The sequence below is a fragment of the Anopheles coustani genome, chromosome 3 (assembly GCF_943734705.1).
Source record: "Anopheles coustani chromosome 3, idAnoCousDA_361_x.2, whole genome shotgun sequence".
Lineage (NCBI taxonomy): Eukaryota > Metazoa > Arthropoda > Insecta > Diptera > Culicidae > Anopheles > Anopheles coustani.
Window position 1 is genome coordinate 67,687,956 of NC_071288.1, and position 22,518 is coordinate 67,710,473.

At 42.1% G+C, this 22,518-nt stretch overlaps 2 protein-coding genes across 2 annotated transcripts; one reads left to right on the forward strand and one right to left on the reverse strand.

The window, feature by feature from the left end:
- Positions 1-7,396: 7,396 nt before the first annotated feature.
- On the forward strand, positions 7,397-9,120 carry LOC131265749 (uncharacterized). The gene is made up of 4 exons (XM_058268059.1): positions 7,397-7,414; positions 7,485-7,608; positions 7,685-7,898; positions 7,983-9,120. Exons 1-4 carry the CDS (start codon positions 7,397-7,399, stop codon positions 9,118-9,120), a joined length of 1,494 nt encoding a protein of 497 aa, XP_058124042.1.
- Positions 9,121-14,901: 5,781 nt separating this feature from the next.
- Positions 14,902-17,381, reverse strand: LOC131265761 (uncharacterized). Its single transcript, XM_058268069.1, has 4 exons — positions 17,313-17,381; positions 16,299-16,401; positions 16,013-16,226; positions 14,902-15,937 (listed from the first exon to the last, which is right to left on the reverse strand). Exons 1-4 carry the CDS (start codon positions 17,379-17,381, stop codon positions 15,124-15,126), a joined length of 1,200 nt encoding a protein of 399 aa, XP_058124052.1. The 3' UTR covers positions 14,902-15,123.
- Between the last annotated feature and the right edge of the window lie 5,137 nt (positions 17,382-22,518).

Sequence of the window (22,518 nt, forward strand, 5' to 3'; positions counted from 1 at the left end):
CAAACATTTTTTTCTAAGAAAAAACCGGTCTCAAGCTATCAGTTAGATCTGTCAGTATTCTATTCCTTAAAGTCGACCCAACGCAAGAAAACAAATAAAAAATCCTCATACCTTAGTTATCTTCGCATTTCACTCCAAAGTCGGAAGATACTAACGGAATACAAACCACAAGGGAACCGTGGTACGAAGGTATCAAGAATCATGAAATTGGAAACGTAGAACGCCATAGAATTCCTTCACACCGTCGGAGTCTGTCTGTTTCCGCCTTCTTTAGTGAGTCCCTAAGGAGAAATTGTCCTTAGTAGGGGTGTCGCAAGTAAGAAAAAAAATGAACTCAAACGAATACTACCTTCCAACGCTGCGAGCAACGAGATTATCCTCCCACCGAACCGATGTGGCCGGAGGTGGAAAAAGTGAAAACCGAGTAATTCACTCCCGGCGTTGGTTGATTGGAGGCCGCACCGACAAATGGATGCTGTGTTCGGTCGGTTGCGGTTGTGGATTTAAATCGTCTCCAACTGCCCAGAGCTCCCAGGCCTTAGATCCATTGCGCAAGAACGCTGTTACTGCACCCTTCCTAGTTCCATCCCAACCATGGACACTTCGTAAGTCGTAACGGAACAATCGGGCGGATAAGTATTGCAATAGACATTCCCACCGGTCGGTAAGTACCTGCGCATCGTCTCCTCATCCGGAGATATCCCGGGAAGCGTTAAGGATACAGCTCCTACGGAAGTCACCGCTAAACGATTCCTTTGCCAATAAACCGAGTCTACATCGACGTCTTCAATGATTTGCGCCACGGAACCCCCAGCTAAATCTTCCGCTTCCGGTGCATTTTATCCCCCACCCCCTCCCCCGCGTTTATATCTCCTACCGATCGGTTTCGATTGACTCGGCGAAGAAAATCGATTACGAGCCGGCCCAGGTAACTCCATCGTTTACCGGCGCTCTTTAATCTTCATAAATCACCAAACCACCATCTCGACCCCTAGGCCCCGGTCCAAGAGGTCCTAGACCAACGGTCCGGAAGTATTTTCCCGATATCCTCCACCTTCTCTTTACCTCTGTTTTCCCTAACGACGCGATGGCCAAGTACCGTCGGGTTGGAATATTTCATTTACTCCATTCCTTTGATGACATCGACGATATTCTCGGTGCACCGTGGGGTTATTACCGGGGGAGGGGTGTGTACGGCATGGAGTTGGAGATGCTTCCACCGGGCCGTCGCCAAGTGTTGTTGCAGATTACCGAAGTGCTATTTGATACGCCGGAATCAGATTACCGGGATGGCGATCCTTCGACGGTGAACGACGTTGCTTAGGTTAAATCAGATGGATTACTGAAACGGGTTTTTATGTACCGTTTTTTTCAGGAGAATGGAGGAAATATAAGCCCTTGAGCGTTAACCCCAAGTGGACAAGACGCAGTAATATCTACAATAATCCTCATTATTTCCTCTTAAAGGCTACGCATACAAGTAAGAGAATTTGTTCCGCGGGTTTGAGTTTCTCCCTTAAATTATGCGGTTCAATTTTTTTTTTCAATTTGCCTTAAATGTTATAGGAAAAAAAACAAAAATGTGACGGAATTTAAATAACAAAATACATCCAATAAATTAGGAATACGAAAGCAGTAAAGAGTTTTGTTGGACCTTTTCAGAGACAAAAGCTGTTTTATATAAATTTATCTTCTTAAGTCTTTTGTTAAGAAAATGTCAGAAGCAAAATAAAATGAAATAATCGAGTAAGGATGATGTATTTCTGTAAGATGTAAGATGTTTGTAAAAGATGTCTTTTTGTGTATTAATTATGTTTAAAATGCGCTATGAACGACTCACTCTTGAGCCAGCTAAGATTCCTTCTTTTTAGTGGAATTCATTTGTCTACCTTGATCAATCAACTCACATTAATCTGTTTCAGATATGCTGAAAATGTAAAAAACAAGTATTTTCGGTTCTTTTGACATCAACAACAAAATAAAACGGTGAAAAGGACTCAAAAAAAATACAAAAAGCTCCAAATATAAAACTCTTTGAGTCAAGTAAAAGCTTCAAATATTTCTCATGTTAAGAATTATGGACTCCTAATTTTTTTTTACTTTTTGTTAAAAAAAGTTCAGATATGCTGAATATATGCTGAAAATGTTCAGATTATTTCAGATATACTGAAAATGTAAAAAACAAGTATTTTCGGTTCTTTTGACATCAACATCAAAACAAAACGGTAGAAAGGACACAAAACAAAAACAAAAAACTCAAAAAATGAAACTCTTTGAGTTTAGTAAGCTCTTCAAGTATTTCTCATGTTAAGAACTATGGACTCCTTACATTTTTTTTTGTCGTTTTGACAAAAAAGAAGTGAAATAATTATCCTTCATAATATGGCTCACAGCAAAGCAATCAAATTGCGGGAAGATGTATTCAATCAAATATTCCCCTTTGCGGTAAACGAAACCTAAATCAGGTCAGGTATATCAACTTCATGCCTTGGAGGGAAATTGATACAAAATGAAAAAAACCAATTTGATGAGGAGCAAACATCAACACAACAAACTCTGAATTTGAGAGTGGAAACAAAACATAGAATGAAAGTTTCGGCGTTTGCCGAACGTACGCTCGTGTTGGTATTTTATCGATGAAATGTATTTTCTAATAAACTTTACCCTCCTTCCACCTTCCGCAGACCGCTCGAGCAGACCACCGTTGCCTGTTTCCCACGGCATAAAACGACGTCCAAAACGAAGCTTAAGTGAACCGGTAAGTGCTTTTAATATGCAATGATAAAATTTTGTTTTCCCACCGGTATATGCATAGTTTGCGGTGTGGCGAGTGAAAATATTCCGGCACATTCCGGCGCGCACACGAAACGGTGCACGGTGAGGGAATATTTGCAAAACTATAAACAATACCGACAACATCAACGTATCGGAAAGGTTAACTCCCCGCTACGCCGGGAGTACGCCGCGTAGTGTTTACATAATTGAATCAAACAGTGAACAACAGCAGCTGCAGTGAACCAACCATATGCACTTAGCCTAGTCCCTCGGGCTGGACGAGGTTTCTTTATTTTTCGCTGACACCGCAACGGACTGTTGAGTTTACGCGATTTTGCTTGCAATGTATTACTTTAGTTTCAAAATCACCCAACCCTCGACTCAACCCTCTTGCGTTGGGGGTTTTTAAACTAAAAATTGACCCGAACTATAAAATGTGCAGCACTAAGAAGCATTCGTCTGCAATTCTGCCGACTCAGCAGGTCATCACGCTGCGGTCGGATATAAACAATTTTATGCGATGCACATACGACCCTGGCGCCCTCTATGTTGCCGTTTGATGTTGACGTTCATCCTCAACGACGGAGCAAATTTTCCACACCGATCACAAAATTCAATAGCAGCATCGTCGGCTTGAGGACCCGGGATGACTCGATTGATCCATAATCAAGCATCAAAACCCGCCCCATGTTTGATAAAGCACTTCACCGTGCCGGGGATGAACTCGGGCGATGGAATTCCGAGCGTCCGGCAAGGGAACGGGAAGGGACATATTTAGTGGCGTCAATCAGTGGATGGGTTCGGGCAGCACGATCCACTCGCATCTCGGGGTGAAATTTATGACGCATCAGGATCAGCACCGGCTCGAGTGGACGTGAGCATCATCGGTCGCTTAGCATAACTCTCCCGAATGTGGACATCCTTTTTGGTGGGAGGGAGACCGGTGCGCTCGGTCCGAGTTTGAGCTTGTCCCCTGATTGGGGCGAGGTGTTTGGCCAGAGGATTACATTTGCTTTACACACGCTGCCGGACAACGCTTCGGGGAGGGGTTGGGATGACATTTATCTTCCTGCAAAATTGGTCGGTTTTGTGATTCAATCCGATACGATGTCGTTTGACTTTGTATGGGGAAAAGTTAAAGTCGCCTACATCGGTATAGCAGACTTTGTCTATAGTCAATTTTTATACGCCTTTGTTAGAACAAATCCTGAAATTTCTAAAAATTTATCTCCACGCATTTTATCTCATAAACAATTAAAAGTTTATTGAATTTACAACATCAAAACTAAAGATCAATTCAAGTGAAAGCATTTAGCCGTTCAAAGGATGTCGAAATTTACGTTCTCCAAACAGCGTTCATGCACCATAAACGGAGTGGAATCCAACACACCATTTGTGGCTAGAGTGCTGACATAAATTTGCCACTCGCATTCGGCTCATCCTCTTTCGGCAGAGATTTGTTAACTTTTGCCCCGGACGGGTGATTTACGTCTCTAAAACTGGCGATTTATTTATCCCCCGGTTTTCCCTTTTCCAGAAGCTCGTGAAGAATCAATATATATTTCCAATTTTCCAGTGAGTTGTTGTCGGGGGTTTTTTTTATGATTTTTCTCTTCCGGATTCTCCCAAAAAGGTCATCGAATTGCAACATTGTTACATTCTTTTCTATGTGCGACGACGTGATCGGAGCTAAGTCGAAGTAACAGAAAACTGTTAATTATTTCAACCGACCTGCATGCATGCCAGATGACATCGCCATTTTGAGGCCACTGACAGTTGGCGAGCGTGTTACACTTGCCAGTGTTAATTTATGACTAACTTACGCTCGGCAGCTACACGCGTCTGAAAAACCCCCGTCCGTGAACCGTCCGGTTAAGGTTAGATGAATCATGACTAATCACAGCTGATTTCAAGGAAATTTGGTATGTATTTGGTGGTACGATTTATTGATAAAACAAATCAATCAGGTTTATCAAAGTCTATTGATAGGATTAAGATATCTGAAGAGATTTAAAGATATTTCGCTTCATCATTTGGCTTCAATTTGCTACCCAACACAAATTAATTTATTTTCGCCTACATCGTTTTTCGTCTTTTTGGCCAAATGTTAAACCTGCGACATCGACAAATTAAGCGTATGATACTATTTCTGCCACCGTTGTCTGGCGCGGTCAGCGTGCCGAAAAATAATATTTGCACTCGTACGACCAATTAGCGCCAGCGACCTGTTTGCATCCGGAATATCGGGTTGGTTCTAATTTTTGCGGAATTTCCTTTCGTGCCGGACCGGACTTCCCGACGGTGGGAAAGACACGGGCCGGAAAAAAAAGAACCACCTCAAGGTCGGTTCCCTGACTCCCCGGTTAAAAAATATTGATCTTTTCTATTTAAACCCCAGAGTAGGCGCTTGGATTAGTATCAGTCTCCGACTATCTTTCGTTTGAGGAAGTAGCCATCAGGAAGGAAGTGCCCGAGTGAAAGTGAAAAGTTGTTTTGTGAAAAAGTGTTCTAAGGAGTTCCTTAAAATCATCGAATAAACATCAATTTAAAATGAATCGAGTTATTTGTTTCGTGAGTAATACCAGTGAAAATATCTATGTGTCAAACAACTTATAAAATGGTTCTTATATTGTTCTTTTAGCTTGTGATTTCCGTTATAATTGGAACCGAAGCCTATCATATCGAACAGAATATCCCAAACGCTCATACATATGACGACCAACAGGACGACGGAAGTAAGTCCTTGTACTAAGAGTTTGTACTTTGGAATGAGTTACTTAATTTTTCACCTTTTCACCAGATGCTTTCAAATATGGCTACCAGGTAGTGAACATCAACAATCAGTTTCAACACAAACAGAAGGGTCCAGATGACGTAACGTACGGTTGCTATGGCCATATTGACCCGAAAGGAGGGAAGCAGCTCACATACTTCGTTGCGGACCGTTTGGGATACCGAGTGGTTCTGACTGGCCAGCCTACAACCGTGTATCCTCTAACGTCCGTGGAAGTGTAAGTGTTGAACTTAGCGAGAGTAGATTAAACAGATCTTACTAATGTAATGGTACTGCGAATATAGGTCGGGTGTCTCCGGTGGACGGTTGATCCAGTGGAATGATCTACCGTTTCCAGCCGCTTGCCAGGAAGAGGGTGAACTCTCCGGATCGTCGTCTTCTCCTCGTCGGGCAGATCTCCAAGCGCCACAGTACGACGAAGCATACGGGGCCGAATCGCGTAATACTCTAGTCACCGAAACACGGAACCCCAACGGCCAGGCAGCTGGCAGTTCATCACCTTTCGCGGAACTGCGACCTCCGGTGGACTCTCAGGCGAATTCAGGCAACCTTGGACAGACGCAAGACCTATGGCAGCAAGGTGGCGGCAACAATAATGCTGTAATCAACGCACAAGCATCAACCAACGTCGCCAATCCATCGCCGGCGGATAAAGGTCAGACGGCAGAGCAGAGTGCGGTGTCCGAGTCCTGGCAGCCATTCCTCGGGACGAGCAATTCTTTCCTGCTGAGCTCACAGTGCGACCGAGATCAAACACTCACGCTGTACATTCCGTTCCGCCTTGCGTGCTCTGATATGAAGGAATTCGAGGCGGAGCTTGCCAAGCTTACCGCCCGATTCAACCGAGCCAAGTGTTGATCTTTGTATGACAAATGTGAGTGGATAGCTTAAGCTAGAAAAATAATGCTAGCATTAACAAGACTTTATCCTAAGTTTTTAAATAAAATTTGTAAACCAAAAAAATCTATTTTTAATTTCTATGTTCTCACACTTTAAACAACTCGTCAGGAAGTAATTGAGTTAATCAAAACGAGTCAATCTCGCGCAAATTGCGGTCCAAATATTTAAACAAATCCAAACTCATCTTACGCGAAACGAAAACATCGCACAATATATGCAACATTTAATTGCAAAGTCAACACCTTAAACAAACGTAGACAGGCTTCGGCAATGACCTTCGTTCAGGAAGCGGTACCACCCCCAAAAAGTACCACCCGCCTTGAGTGATTACATTTCGCAACGGGTCAATCACGTATGCCCAACCGTTAGCATCGGCGCACGAAATCCGGTTCGGGAATTAGATCGCTCCCCACTCCTCAAAGAAGTAAACAGACCCAGAATGGGCCGATGACACCACTGTGAGATCGTGCCTCCCTACCTACCTACCTAACGTTTAGAGATCAAACAGCCTTGACGACACTTGAGTCCGCCAAATCATTACCCAAATATTGATCCATCATCGTCCGCCGTCCGCGCACGACGGGGAGGCTTTAAATTCAACGCCAAATTCTTCTGCAGCCTCAGTCCACCCGAATTGACGCATCTTGACGCACGGGTTTTTGAGTGCGCATTGAAGTCACATACCAAACTCTGCAAACCCCCCCACCCGGGAGGCAGCTGGTTCCTGACCTTCATCAAACGGTGCCTAACGTAGATTTCGCTGCAGTCATTTTTTTCCTTTACGAAAGTCATTGCTGTTTTTGGTCTGTGGTGTGAGTGTAGGTCCCATTTTTGGGACACTTATCGAATCCCCAACGTTACGACACCAGGCTGGCGCCTCGTACGAATAGTTGTTCACGGTCAATCGCAGGTGTTAATGTGCTGAAAATGGTGTCTACGGCGTGTGTGAGTGATCAAAGGCCAGTGGTTTGTGGAGTTATGTGCCCTATATTGTCCGGTTGCTTTCCTCTTGCAGCTTCTCCCGACGGTGACGATCTTGTTGTTGGCGGTGGCGCTGGTATCCGCTGCGAATGACGATTTCAATATCGAGCTGAAGCAAAAGGATGCCGAAGTGTATCACGAGCAGAGCTTTGGAAGAAGTAATTATGGCGGGTGCTTGAAGTGGTTGAAGGGCCATTGTTTATAATGTGTCACATGTGTTTTCCTTTGCGGTAGACGAGTTCAATTATGGCTATCAGGTGGAGAAGACAAACAGCCAGTTCCAGCACAAAGCCAAGGGCCCGGACGATGTAACGTACGGTTGCTACGGCTACATCGATCCGGACGGTGAGAAGCACCTCGTGTACTACATCGCGGATCGGCTCGGCTATCGGCTGCTGGCACCGGACCAGCCAACGAAAGTGTTCACCGATCGTGTCGCGAACAGTGTGTAAGTGATCGTCTGAAGTGTGATCATCCGAGATCGGACATCTTCGGCCTAACAGGTGCTTCAATTATGTTTTTACCCTAACAGCAACAAACTGGACGCCGACCTGCAGGGAAGAAAGCTGGACGAGAAGGTGGTCGCCTGGAACGATCTCTACCTTCCCTCGACCTGCCGGCGATTGAACGAAATCGTCAGCATTACGCCACCACCGACTCCAACAGTTGTGCCCGTCACAACCCCTCGTAATGGAGCAGGTGTGGTGATAGATCCAATCACCCCAGCTAGACCACAAGGTCCAAAGGAACCAATAATCGGAAGACCTTCGACTGGGGGGAATAGGAATGACCGTTTCAATGGCGCTCCCGGTGAACCTAACCTTGGTGGTGATAGCTCGGGAACTGGCAACGTCCAAGTACCGATTGTGGACGAGTCCAGCCAAGGAAAGTCAACGAATGAAGGGCGTGTTCCTAGCACGGAGACACCACAGACTCCTTCCAACAACGGATTTGGGGTTACGAAAGCTCCTGGAGATGAAGCAGGAGTTAATCTTAAGGATCCAAGAGTTCCGCCTAACAATGGAGTTGGAGGAGGTATTGGAGGAGGAGTGCCTTCGGGACCGGTCGATCTACCAAGGAATGACAATTTTGGAACACCTCAACCACCGACCCAACGCCCTGTAAGACACGAGGTGACTAGAACTCCTCTCCCTCCCACACCCGAGCCTACCCCCGCTCCGCAACAAATTGATCCGATAGTAATTGATCCACTGCCGGAAGCAACATACCCACAACCCGGTCCGATCGAAACCCACCACCCGCAGTGTGGCCAACAACTCCCGACCACCGGTCCCTTCCCCTCAAGTCCCAAGTACCCTGCGTCGATCGGTCAGTTCAATGGGTTCGTGTTCCCGATCAACCGCGACTGCGATGCCAGCGGACGCAGCACGGCCGATCTGCTCGCCCAGATGCAGGCCATCAACGAGTTGGTGCTGAAGGTGAGCAGCACTCTTCGCGAGCAGACCGGCGGTGACGCGCCAGATCGTAACGCCACCTGCCAGCGGGTGCTGGAGCTGCTCAACGTCCAGCAGCCCGTTCCGCTACTGGTGTACGTGCCCATCATGATACCTTACCTTGACGGTGGCATTCAGGCGGGCGCGGGCGCACAAAAGCCTCCAATTAACCCGGCGAGTTACGCGTACGCCAAGTCGTGTAGTGATTGTAAATAGACGCGCTCAATTATGTTGACATTTCGATGATGATGATGATGATCATGATGGAGCGGGGTGCTAGTTTTTCGATCGAGGGTGAAGATCTTTTTTCCCTCTCGTTATCCATCGGCCCCAACGAAGCGCTTCGATTGAGACGGGCCACGCAGAGAAAGGCAATTCAAATCAGGCGTATGATGTAATTTGCGGACAAGTGATACTTCAATGTGAATGTCAAGGAGGAACAGTTCCTAAGAATGGATGACGACATCTGAGTAAATTATTGTATATTGAAATATTTTATTTATGAGTCAATAATAAAAACTATTCAAATAAAAAGAACTATTTTCCCTTCTTTTTCTTAATATGATGAGAATATTGTAAAAGACAGAAAAAACAACATTCTAAACAAAAGAACGGTTTAACTTTTATGTAAAACATTTTTTAAAAATATTAGGCATTCTTCTCTTTGTTTTTACACTTTTTTAAAGATCTAAAAATATCAAAACTATTACATATATATAGCAGGTTAATTGGAAATTTATAGTAAAAAATCAGCGACAATATCTAAACCCTGCATTTTAATACCAAAAACATTCATTGAAAAATATTTCTTTTCATACAATATAGTTGTTAGAATGCGTTAGAAAATGCGCAAAGCTCAAAAAGAACAATGATTGAGTAACGGGTGTGTTATTAAAAAAAAAAACAAAACACACAAAAGTGTTAGACAAAAACTAAGTTTTTATTTTTAGTACTTTTTTCCCCTCATTGCGCCCTATTTATAGCCCTCCAGTGCCGTAAAATTAGTAAAAAAATGTGCTTTAATTAGCAACACTGCATCTAAAAGAAAAACAAAAGGTAGAAATTTACGCGACAAATCCGGGTCGACAGCTAATTTTATCCGGCCCGTAAGATAATTCTAGTACTTCATACAAAAATTTCAATTTGTATTAGATGTATTCATGTTGTCATGTTTCCCTAAAATGAAGATTAAAATTATTGAACGAGGTGTTCCTGTTATATATTGAAAAAACCAAAACTCAACGAAAATAATTATGAATATGTTTAAAACAGTTCAACGATAACATTTCAAATATATTATCTTTTACCACTTTCACTGTTAAGTTACTATTTAGAAAGTTGATACTACAGTCAAAATTTAAGATTTTTTGATTTTTTTATAAATTTTATTTAGTTTTTTACCCTTTGAAATCATTGAATCATCGTTTAAAGTCGCTTTCGGTTTCTTTTTAATCTTCTAGCCCTTCTTAAGAAATGTATTCCGGCCCCTGCTCTAGATTAATAATGAATATTCTCAATGCTCCTGTTTTAATTCACAGAAATTTTCGCTTACGGTCTAATACGAATAACAAACTTGTGTTTTCAATTGCATAAACATTTAGTTTTCAAGTACCCGGTTATTCTATGGCTGCATTTATAAGAAAATTTTAAATATACCATTTACTTAAGTTTATCCTCCCACACCGATCACTAACGAAGGATCAATTGCAATGCCAACATCTGCAGCGCATAATAATGCTGCCACCTCGCGCAACTTTCCTTGATTGTCCAATAACGGAATTTCGAAATTGATTCGCCCAACAACCAATAAAACAATCTTTCGTTTCGCTGCGTTTACTTTGCATCCGGCCAGCAGTTGGTGGTGGTGGTGGTGGGTGAGCTATGAAAAATGGTCCATCATCGTCATCCCCAACCCATGGCACGGTGCATTCCGTACAGGCGTACAGAGCGAGCTGGATGGAAATAATTTCCATTCCAACGATACCGCTTCCGGCACGTCGGCAACTTCCCCTGCACGCACACCGAACGGCGGAGTTTCGCTACTCCACTCTGGTTCTCGGCATGAAAATCCTATCCACTGGGAAGAATTATGATTAAGTTGCTGTCGCGCGAACGCGAGGGAATTATCCTTTATCGACGGCTGAAGGGATGGGCAGGAAATCGGGAACGGCACAGAAAACTTTCTCTTTTCTCAGCGAAATAGTTTTCCAATGAGCCACCACCCCGAAGAAAAACCCCGCCGTGCAGTGTTTCACGCTTCAATCGACGAATTGTTCATCCTGTCGACGGGCGAAACGGTGCAATGATGCCGGCAAATAGGAATGATGCTTGCCGAAGCCGAAAGAAAAATGAAACATGAATGAAAACTTTCAAATAGAATCCTTCCGGCGACGGATCGTCTCGCCGAACGTGGATTTGGGAGAATGGAAGCTTCCGAACGGCATCTGTCTGGCGTTTTCACGAAGAAACAGTAAAGTTAAATAAACGAAACTTTTCATTAAACAACAAGGGTTAATATTTTATAACAAAACATTAAAGTGTTTCCTATGGCGAAGCACATATGTGAAAAAAAACAAAGCATTTCCAGTGTATAAAATACCATATGGAGTAACATATTTCGAACGTTAGCGAAAAGTTACTGTTTACTACGTGAAATGTTTCCCCGATGCTTTATAACCGAAGTGCACTCAATCTTTTCCATCTCGCCCAATAGCAGCTGTTTTTCCGACAGCTTCTCAAACCCTGCATGTGAAAATGCGCTTGCACTGCAGGAACTGTGGAAACGCTCTGGAAGGAAATCCTTTCTGCACCGTGAAGACGTTCGCACCCGTCAGTCGGTTTGTCATACATAAATGGAAAGTTTTCACATCTTTTAATAAACTTTTAATAGTAACATCTGTACACCCGGTGCTGTCATAAGGGGGGAATGGCCGGAGTTGCGAGGAGTCGTTGAAAAGGATTTTCGCAACGAAGTCTTCTCTTAGTGCTTCCCACTACAACTTTACTGACAGATTTAAAGAAAAGAAAAAGGCAAGCAAGACATCTTTCATTGCGCAAATAGGTTGATGCAAATGTACGGCGCGCTTAGAGACACCCAGGTGGTAGATTAAATTTGGACTGACTTAGCATACGCTCGCCACATCCAAAACCGAACGCAAAACTGACGCGTTTCCTCCGGGCGGGCGATGAACCGTTCCTAAAACGTACCCCCGCACCTGACCGGTTGCAATCCCCCTCCCGAAGGTTGGTTGCCGGTTGCACAAAATGGATTATAATGAAGAAATGTAGATTTTCTATATCGTGTTTTAATTATCACCTCACAGTCGGTGACAGTCACGCTTGGCGTTACCCCAAACCCTGGGGGGCGCATTTCGTTCGTCCACATTTTTGGGGGTTTTACATTCGTTTTGGGAATGTTTAAAATTTTATTAGCACACCGTGCGCAGACGGTGACAACCCGACTGCCGAAAACGGTGCGGTTGCGGCACAAACTTTTCGCACAAAGCCCCATAAACTAGGCTCATTAATATTCGCTTATGAAGTCGGTTACGGTTGGCGAACGGAAGGATGTGTTAGCTATGGCGGTGTAGGTGTTAGGGAGATTATTTTAATTCACAATTTTTGTAGAAAAGTTTTTGGAACATAGTGCATAAGGAACTCCTTTAGTTTTTGTGTTAGAGATCATGAAGAATGTTTTAAAATGCTTTGTTGTAAGACTGGTAAATGATTATTCACAAACATCTTCTGGTATTTTTGATTTAAATATTTTAATATTTTCTTATATTCCACGATTGCCAGAAATGTAGTTTTGCTACGATTTTATCCACACTTTTTTGGCAGTGTGGATATAGATAGTTTTAATACACTAGTTTTCCTCTAGTCATTAGTCTTTTTTCACTTTAACTTCTTTCGTTCACTTTAACTTCACTTTCGTTTCTTATCAAACAAATAATCGGTGAAAATTTTAAATCAGTGAAACATCTATTGCTATTATAACTTTATGTCTTAGTTTACAAAAAAACCATACAAAATCAAACCTAACAATCATTGCTATCAAATAAATGTTAATACTTATTCCAATCAACGAATAGAATTTTTGTTAAAAGTAAAGTACAGACAACAACTATTTTTGACTCTTTCTTCATTCATTTTTTACTCTTTCTCTTTCAAGTTTTCATTCTTTGAAGCACGCAAACTATTCCAACTATTTTTTTACTTAAAATTATGTGTTAACAGCACATAACAGCATAAAGTGTTAACAGCAAATCGATACATCTAGTATTGAAAACTTTTCTTTTCGCTTCCAACCACTATTAAACACCCAATCATCCTCATCCAGTTCGGCTTACAAATATGCATGTAACTTCAAAAAACATCTCCTTAGCTTGAAGTGGGAAAAAACGAGCAGGAAAAGTTTGCCGCATGTGTGTTTATTCCCAAGCGTGTCAGCGTTAACTTTCGCCGATGGAACAGAAGCGAAAATAGTTGCTGTCCTTCCACCTTCCCGACAACCTTATTCGGCCGAAGCAGAGAGAGAAAACAAAGCACACTTTAAGCTTCATCAAAAATCTAGCAAAACTTGCACGAAAAACCTTTCGAAACACTACGTACACACACAAAAACGCCAACAAGTGTGGCCATTTTGAAACATTTTGCCTGCCACATGCAAAGTGACCCGATGAAAGGTCGACCGAAACAATGCAACACTCTTGAACGTTGATGCTAGCCGCTGCTAAGTGAAGGGAAAAAGGCAAACTTCCCAAATGTGGAAAACAACTTTCCTACCGCTCTTCCGGTCTTCATCATTATGTTGTTCGTTTGGGGATTTTTTCTAGCATCTCTGAAAAAGAAACACAATCGAACCTCCGGGAACGAGCGAAAAGTTTTAACTACTTTTGAGGCACCGGCCGAAAAGTTTGACTAGGCAATTTGTAGTTCACTTTGTAATTGCTTGACACTGTAGGAACTCACCGAGGCTGCGATAAAAGTCAAGTCATTGTTGGCTCATTAGGTGTCGTCTACTAAGCTCCATTCACTGAAACTTTGGTTCGTTAATATATTAGTTTTCGTTTTGTTTAATATCATGAAGCATGCATAGTATTTGAGGTAATATATACAAGCTATAGCTGTATTGGAGTCCTTATGTACTGTGTTAATGTTTCGTTAACCTTAGGGAACGAAAACTCTAGGTTCTATTTATTTTTTATGATATTTATTGAATTACAAACTTGCATTAAACGCGTTTCTGCGAAGGAACTTATTCGGGACCAAACAAATTAACTAGAAAAGAAACGATATTAGTGACATAATATAAGAAAAAATGGTGTGATTAACAACATATTCATCTGCCTGTGACTTCAAAGTGACTGTGATTCAAAACCTAACCTTCAATGTTACCTTCAGTTACTTGATGAATAATACAACAAACTTGCTGCTGTTCAACTTTAAAGCTGAAAAGATTTTGTTTGATGTTTCTTCCATCACAACAATTCACTTTCTACAACCTTTTTTTCGATTTGGTTCGATAGATATCTCATCAATTATTCAGCAGAGCGCTTTCGGCAAGGCAACAACAAATCTATTAACTATTCACATTGATTAATAATAATTCGGGTCCTAACAAAGTAGCTTCGGAAGGCACAATACAAGAAGCATAGTATAAGAAAAATGGAATGAACAACAAAACATGCCTGTGACTTAAAACCTAACCAACGATTTTACTTTCAAATACATGATGAATAACACAACAATTTTACTGCTAAGCAACTTTAAAGCTGAAAAGATTTTGTTTGATGTTTCTCCCATCAAAACAATTCACATTGTTCATGCTTTTATGGTTTGGTTCGAAATATATCTTATCAATTATTCAGTAGACCGCTTTTAGGGAAGGCACCAACAAATCGATTAAACAGAAGAAAAGTGAAGATGTAATTTTGAAATCAATCAACATTTCCGCATATAAAAACCCCCATCGGCATTATTTTGCAACATGGCATGTGTTGATTCACACGCATTTATTATCAACCTTATTAGTTTACAATCGTACAAACAAAACAAACGTTCCATCTACTTTTTATGCACACCAGATTAGAAGATGCCTAAAGTCTAACATCATTCTAAACAAAGGTCAAAACAAAACAACCTCGACAATCCACGCTTGAAACGAAAACATACATGTAAGTCGGGGAACCCTTATCAGCTGAGGTCTAGCGGAATGTCTCAACCATGGTGACCGTGGTGAGGTTTGCGATAGGAGTCACTCCGGCCCGGCACGATCGGCTGGTTAATGTTGTGCTGACCCTCGACGTAAGGAATCAAGATCGGAACGTACACGAGCTGCGGCGTGCGGTTCTGTGACTTGAGCAGTTGCACCACACTGCGGCAGCTGTTCTCGTTGGCATTCCCGAAGGCGGTCGGATTGTTGGCCATACCGGCCAGCAGCATGTTCAGAGTGATGACCTGCGAATTAACGGCCTCGATCTGGGCCAGAAGTTGCGTGATGTTGAGGTTATATTGGGAGGTGGAGAATTGCCCCGAGCCGGACTGAGTCTGGATGTCGATGGTCCCGGTGTGGATCGGGTAGACGTTTCCGCTGAACTGGTCCAGGTTAATGTTGGCTGGGTTGATGTCCGGGAGCGAACCTTGCCAGGTTGGTTGCTGAGGCTGCTGTGGACCTTGCACACCTCCCTCGTTGTAGTCTCCACCACCATTATTCGAACGCTGTTCTTCGTAAACATCCGTACCGGTTTCATATCGCTCCGATCCAGCCCCGGTAAGGTCGACTAAGGTGCGAGGAGTGGATGGGATCGTGTACTGTGTCGGATTCGGAAGCGCGGGAGCTGGCACAGGAGCCGTTTTCACTGGACCAGTTCCTCCCGATGGTGGAGATACCACCTGTACGGTCTCTTGGTTACTCGCGGCCGTCTCGAGGATCTCAGGCAGGCGGAAGCAAGACTCCGGAAGGTACAGATCGTTCCACTCGACCACCTTTTCATCGTAATCCTTACCTTTAACCGCGCCATCCAGTTTATTCCTGGAAAGATAAGAGTATAAGAACACGTCACCAAAAACCCTTTAGGAATTCAGTTCCAAGAAGAAAAACACTCACAAACTGTCCGCCAGCCTCGCAGTAAAGATCTTTGTGGCCCGATTCGGGAAGATGATGCGGTAGCCCATCCGATCAGCGACGTAGTACACCAGGTGCTTGCGCTTGGACGGATCGACGTAGCCATAGCAACCGTACGTCACATCGTCCGGGCCCTTCACCTTGTGCTGAAACTGATTATTCACCGTCTTCACATGGTAGCCGTAGTCAAATTCACCTTATTTCGATAAAAGCAAAGGAACACAGATATTGAGTATGCCCCAACCGATCGTTAGAGGTTGTTTAATACCCTTTTTCATATCCTGCCGATGATAGACTTCCGCGTTAGGTTGGCTGACGTGAACGGACATAGTGCTCCCTGCCACCATCTGAACGGCGATGGACACCACAATCTAGAAGGGGAAAGCAATAACTTATCCTGGCGTTTTGCAACGTAAAACAATGCCGAAGAAAGGACACGAACCACTCCTAAAACTCCCATTGCTGTGACTACAGTTTGTTCTGTACTTCCCAATGCCTTCTACCAGCGAATGTTTACTCCGTGAAGGTGCTCTATCTACTGATTCGATTACACTGAATCGACGCATTATATTGTTTATTTTCATCGGTTCAGCTTGCGCGGCATCTCACGAACACTTTTTCAACTGACAAGATCTTCGGTAAGAACAACTCCAATCGAATTTGCCTTTATCAACGAACGTCGGCTCACCGTGACCCAAATATTCCGGTGATCGTCAACAGAGTTTTTGTCTTATTTTCTGACCAGTAATTTGCAACACTCCCCAAAATTGCTAACATTAGGCATAATGATGTTTTAATCTCACTACACAACATAAGTGATAAGGATTGAATGGGAAGCATCTGGAATGACGTGGATGAACATTTGCTCATCGAAAAGAAAGTAACAAAACTATTTGCCGAGTTTCTTTCAGATTAAAAGACCACAACAAATACCTTATCCGGTAAAAAATGTGAATATAAAGCTTCTTTATTAAAATCTCATATTATCGCATTGCTTAAGCTCTTATCGTGACTACCATATCTTTACCGTTTGCTTTATATCACTTTTATTATAAAAAATTCACTACTTCATTATCTTCCAATAGTTCAGTCATCCGCATTTCTCGAAAGTATCCTTATCTGATGAGTGAAAAAGAAACATCACAACAGGCGTGTTATTAAAACTATGTGAGAAATAAATCTGAGTGTATATTAGTAGTGCATCACTTACCTCACGGGTTTGTCACGATGAACCAGCATAATTGCTGCGGTCATTCCTGCGGCCGGACTATGTGAAGCATACCGTCAAAAATACGGCACAGCGATAGAGCATCAGCAGCACGGAAGCGAACGCGGTCACGACGAAATCCATCTTGAGACTACAGATTATCTCAAGTCGCTTCGTTGTTATATAAGTTCTGCTTGTGTGCTGGTGGGTAGGCAGCAAAAACCTTACCTGGAATGTTCGAGAAAAGGGGATGAGTTTTTTAGATGAGGACAAAAAAAAGGGTGCCATTTAGAGCTTTTTTACCCACTCATGAGAGAGGTTCTTAAACGATTTGGGTATGGCAGTTTGATTAGCCTGGTTTTACCCTTCGCTAATCGTTTTAGTGGGTAATGATTGTTGTACCTTTCTACCTCTTTGCAATACTATATTGTTTTGCTCAGGTAATACAACATTATTGCGTTTGAAATTATTTTTCAAAGTTCCAAACTTGTTTTCACATAAAAAAGCCTCTCCCGGACAACGCATCAAATCATTCGATCCGGTTTAAATCGTACGACCCCAATCTCGAGCCAACGAAATCATGACCCGGAACGGTCACGCTGCAACTCATCGACGGTCGGGCGGGCGGCGCTTTTATTAAGCGCAAAATTAATTCCCCTACCACGATTCGGTTAAAATTACGACAACGTTTTCGGCGCGCTCCGGCGTTGGCGATAAATTGCCCGCTCATCGCCCGGTATGCACCGTGGTCCCGCTGCCCGGATCGGGCGGTCGATGCAATTTCAATCAAATTAAGTTCATTTATGCGTTATTATTACCTGCCATTATCGCACTTTTAACCCGCAACCCGATGACATTCCGATGGCCACCATTTCCGCCGCACGTTTGCTTCCCGAACCTCGTCGTTGTTAGACCCTCATCTGTTGGCGTGAAAAACCCATCACCAAACATCAATTGTGCTGAAAAGTGCATAAAACCGACCCGAGCCCATGGATGGCTGCACAGTTTTCCATGATCGGTTTGTTTTCGTTGTACCGCCCAGCCATTTCCCGTCCGAGGATGGTCCCATTTTTTTTTTGTTTTTACCTCGGAACAACACAAATCCACCTCGTTGCAAACGGTGACAGGATTTTACAGCATTTAAATAATCATTGGAAAACCCCCACCGTCCACCGAGGGCCTTTTTCCTTTTGTCCAAACATTTAATACCTATCCTGGCTCGAATTCTTTGGGATCGGAAGTAATAATAATTAATATAAAATTTGAATAAATTAATTGAAAATAAATAAACCCACGTGACACACCACGGTTGACCGCGAATGGTACTGGCTGTCGGAGGTGAAACGTCCCACCCGGAGAAAAATGGTACAGGAAACCGAAACAAAAACCACTTTCTGCAAACGGGGCAATTTTTCCCAAAACAAACGCAAACACTAACCCACAGCGAGGCATAAAAATCAATAAATCTGCTTTGTCAATTATTGGAACAATTATTAATCGTCCCACAGAGCTTAAGTGGATTAAAGTACAAAACAGTTTCCACATTCTGGGAATGAATCCGATTCGTTGGCTTTTTGCCAGCGAAAAATGAAGTGGCTTAATTTCGCATCAACACTTTACGATCCCGCGATGATCTAAGCTTTAGAATGTTTGTTTTTCGTAGATCCAGAAGCGGATCAATCCGTTCCAGACATTTCTCTAAATATTTCTATACCTAAGCCAAAATTGGTCTTATTTTTTATAACAGCTTGTAATCCTTTTTATACATGTTTTCTGTATCCATGGTTTCCAATAGGAATTAATTCAAAGAATCTAAAATACATAATTAAATTCATCAACAAATTAATGTGATAAGTAACTTTCATTTCCTTTCGCACAATTTGCATGTTTTTGAAATCAGATATTAAAACTTTCTAATCTGAATATAATCATTCGGAATTAAGCAATCTGAACAAGTTAATCAAATTTCTTTCGTTCTGTTAATTATGACCTCCAAATTCTAAACCAACCAAACCAATTGAAAAATACTCATTTCAATATTTTTCTGCGATAAATGTCTTGTTTTTCTTATTTAAAGTACATTCAAATGTCGTTTACTGTTAACAGATGTTTATTTTTTTATGTGTACGGCAAATAGTTGCCGTGTGATAATTTCATTTTTCAATGCCAGTTTTTTTCTAAATTGCTCTTAAATTATTAAATCTTTTCATTAATTTTAACAGCGATGAGGAAAACAATTTAGAAGGGAAACAATGCAGACTTTTGCTGGTAGCTCATAAATTTAGAGCATTTTAAATCAAACGGAAATATTGGATGAAAAGAAGATTCATGAAAACATATTCTGTCAAGGCTTTCGGTGAAAATTAACAATTTTAAAGTAATATCAAAGTATATCTATAATAGCTTTGATCAAAGAATGTAATATCACTGCGAGAATAAGTAAAATCGGTAGTTACTTTTGCGGTCTGGGGTTTTCATCACGGGGCTTCCTTTTCAGCCCGGAGCTCGGACCCCTCCGCAGCCTCTCAGCACTGCGAAGTGTCGTGATCTCACGGATTATTTCTCTATTTCATTATATTTCAACATCCAAATTCAACTACTTGTTTCATTTTCACTATCCACTCTCGTCAAATTCAATCACAAGACTGATGGTTCAACTCTTTCCGTTTTTCAATGTCTACTTTGTTCCATCTTTTTCCATCTGCAGATCCATCTCGGTTCAGTAGTAGGCCATCGCTCTTCTAATTTTCGTTGCCAACTATCTAGCGATTAATTTCATTTTTAATTTTTCGTTGCCTCGCATTCATAATTCATTCGTTTATCAATTCGTTCATTATTACTATTTTTCTAATTATTCATCCAGCTCGGCTCAATCCCTACATCCTCCACTACCTCTACTCTCCATCGCAATCGTGATACATAACCGTATCCTGTTATCTCTTGGTTATTTAATTATTCTTTGCGGTTCTGTTAGTTGAGGACTGCTAGTACCATTCATGCAATTACTATCGGCCACTGATGCAATTTAATGGCTTGCTTCCCAATTTGTTTTCCGAACCGTTTACATTTTTACGTTAATGTTCCTAGTAAACGAGTCCGAAATCATTGATGATGATCACCTTTGTACTCTATTCGATAGTGTATAATATTCGCTGGAGATAGTGGAGTAGCTCTTAGTCCTTCGTGGTAATAACTTCACTACATAATCTCCTTCCCTTAAATTGGGTTCTTTCGTCTCGTAATCTTCGTCCGCAAATAAGTATCCTACGTACTTCATTCACTAGTCCTTTTTGGGGACAATCGTTCAAGTTGCTCATATCCCAAAGGCAGGGGAACTTTCCACGAAATCTTTATCCATCTAGGAGTGCTTCTTATTTCGCAACCGCCATAACCTTTATAACACCTAGATTCTGTCACTCGATGGCTTCATTTGATTTTGCACACAGACGAACAGATTATAATTCTCGCTCCTTTGTCCTCCCCGTATTTGGTATTGAACTCTGGGGAACTTTTGAAGAAATCACTTCGTGGCTTTACAACTGATGATTCTGCGATATGCCCGTTCATGCGATATAAGGTGCAGTTTTTCTGATCGAGTTGTTAAGTCATTTCTGAATAGATTCTGACTCAAAACAATGCAGACTATTAGGCCACATTCAGGACTGCGTCCACTCCAGATGCTGTCTGAATTTCATCCACGAATAGTTATGAATCCGGGGTCGAAAGATGTCTCTGTTCAAAAAGGTGTAAACAACTTTTTTGCGCATACTAGTATCCTGAGGCTACCTTCTCCGTTGAATTATAAGTTCGGCTCCGAGCAGCTATCCCGTACGTATGCTCCAACTGTTTCTTCTTATCAATCCCGACTGCTCCAAAACTGAATAGTGCTCGTGTTTTCGGGATAATTTCGACAAATACAGAAATTTTAGCTCGGTCACGATTGAAGCTACCGCTAAGATTTCGTCCATTACATCGTCTACATTCGATTGTCGCTCTGTACCTTCGAGACAAGCTGCAACTTCTAAAACAATATCTTCAACAACAATCTTGTAAGGCCTTTTTCTGTCCTTGATCGTCCATTGGCTCTTCAATCCAGTCGTTAAAGTTGATCTGCTTTCTGTGCAGAACTTTCAGCCGCAGTTTCTACAACAACATTCCAATCATCCGTCCATCCGTAGAAAATATGACTATGTGCTCTCGAACATGCTGGAAAAATTATCAACAGTGCTGGAAATATTGAACATAGGCAAACATAGTAACATGGACAGGCCAAACCCGAGCAGCGTATTTGAACTCCTTGATCAGCCGTCTTCAATCCAAACGTTAAGGATGATCTGCTTTTTGCGTGGTTCTTTTCAGCTTTGTTAGCACCGAGTTACGCCGATTCTCAGGTTTGACTGTGTTGGTGGTGATGATGAATAACGCCGTGTTCCCGATACCATCCTCAAAATTGAAGCTTCTTACGATATATTTGTCCACTAGAAAAATTCTCGAAGGATCCGTTTCGTTGCTCCACATCCAACATATCCGCGATGTACAAATACATAACGAAAAATAGTTATAATTTAAAAGAATGAATAACAATTGTTTCCCTGGGGTTGTATTCCATTTATGTGGAATGTGTAACGTTCCCCATAGGGAATTTCTTCAAACACCTATTCCTTCACTTAAATAAAACTTTAGAACCCTGTGTCTTCCTCTCAGGGAATCTCTTTCCATATGAATACTTCCTTTCAGAAAGTATATTTACAAATGTGTCTCCCACCCGAATATGTATATCTTATGAATTTGGGGAATCTTTAATTTAAATTTTCATATTGTTCTTTCTCTCAGACAATATCTTCTAATCTTTACCATTCCTTACAAAGAATTCCTTCAACTCGGAAAAGATCCTAATAACGTACGTGTTCCCTTCCAAATATCTTTTATGTATCAACTCTTTCTCTCCTCCTCACCATTGTTATTCTTCCTTTTTTATATACTCAAAGAGGACTTAGTAATCAAACCATTCCTCTCGAAGGATCGTTTAATCGGATCGGAAAAAAAAACACTTAGTAAAGTGCCGTTCCTCTCAGGAAACTTCATCGAGGTTTCCACTCAGATAAGCACTTAGTAAAGGAGGTCTTTCACCTCATTGCATCTGTGCCGTTCCTCTCAGGGAACTTCATCGAGGATTCCACTCAGATAAGCTCTTAGTAAAGGAGGCCTTCCACCTCATTCCAGCTGTGCCGGTCCTGTCAGGGAACTTCATCGAGGATTTCACTCAGAAGAACTTAGTAAA

Excerpts from the sequence above, each read along its gene's own strand:
- LOC131265749 (XM_058268059.1), top strand. Across the intron at positions 7,609-7,684 it reads CGAGCAGAGCTTTGGAAGAA|ACGAGTTCAATTATGGCTAT; the intron begins GTAATTATGGCG and ends CCTTTGCGGTAG. Across the intron at positions 7,899-7,982 it reads GATCGTGTCGCGAACAGTGT|CAACAAACTGGACGCCGACC; the intron begins GTAAGTGATCGT and ends TTACCCTAACAG.
- LOC131265761 (XM_058268069.1), bottom strand. The coding sequence starts at position 17,381 with ATGGATTTCGTCGTGACCGCGTTCGCTTCCGTGCTGCTGATGCTCTAT. Across the intron at positions 16,402-17,312 it reads GCTGTGCCGTATTTTTGACG|ATTGTGGTGTCCATCGCCGT; the intron begins GTATGCTTCACA and ends TTCCCCTTCTAG. Across the intron at positions 16,227-16,298 it reads TCGGCAGGATATGAAAAAGG|GTGAATTTGACTACGGCTAC; the intron begins GTATTAAACAAC and ends TATCGAAATAAG.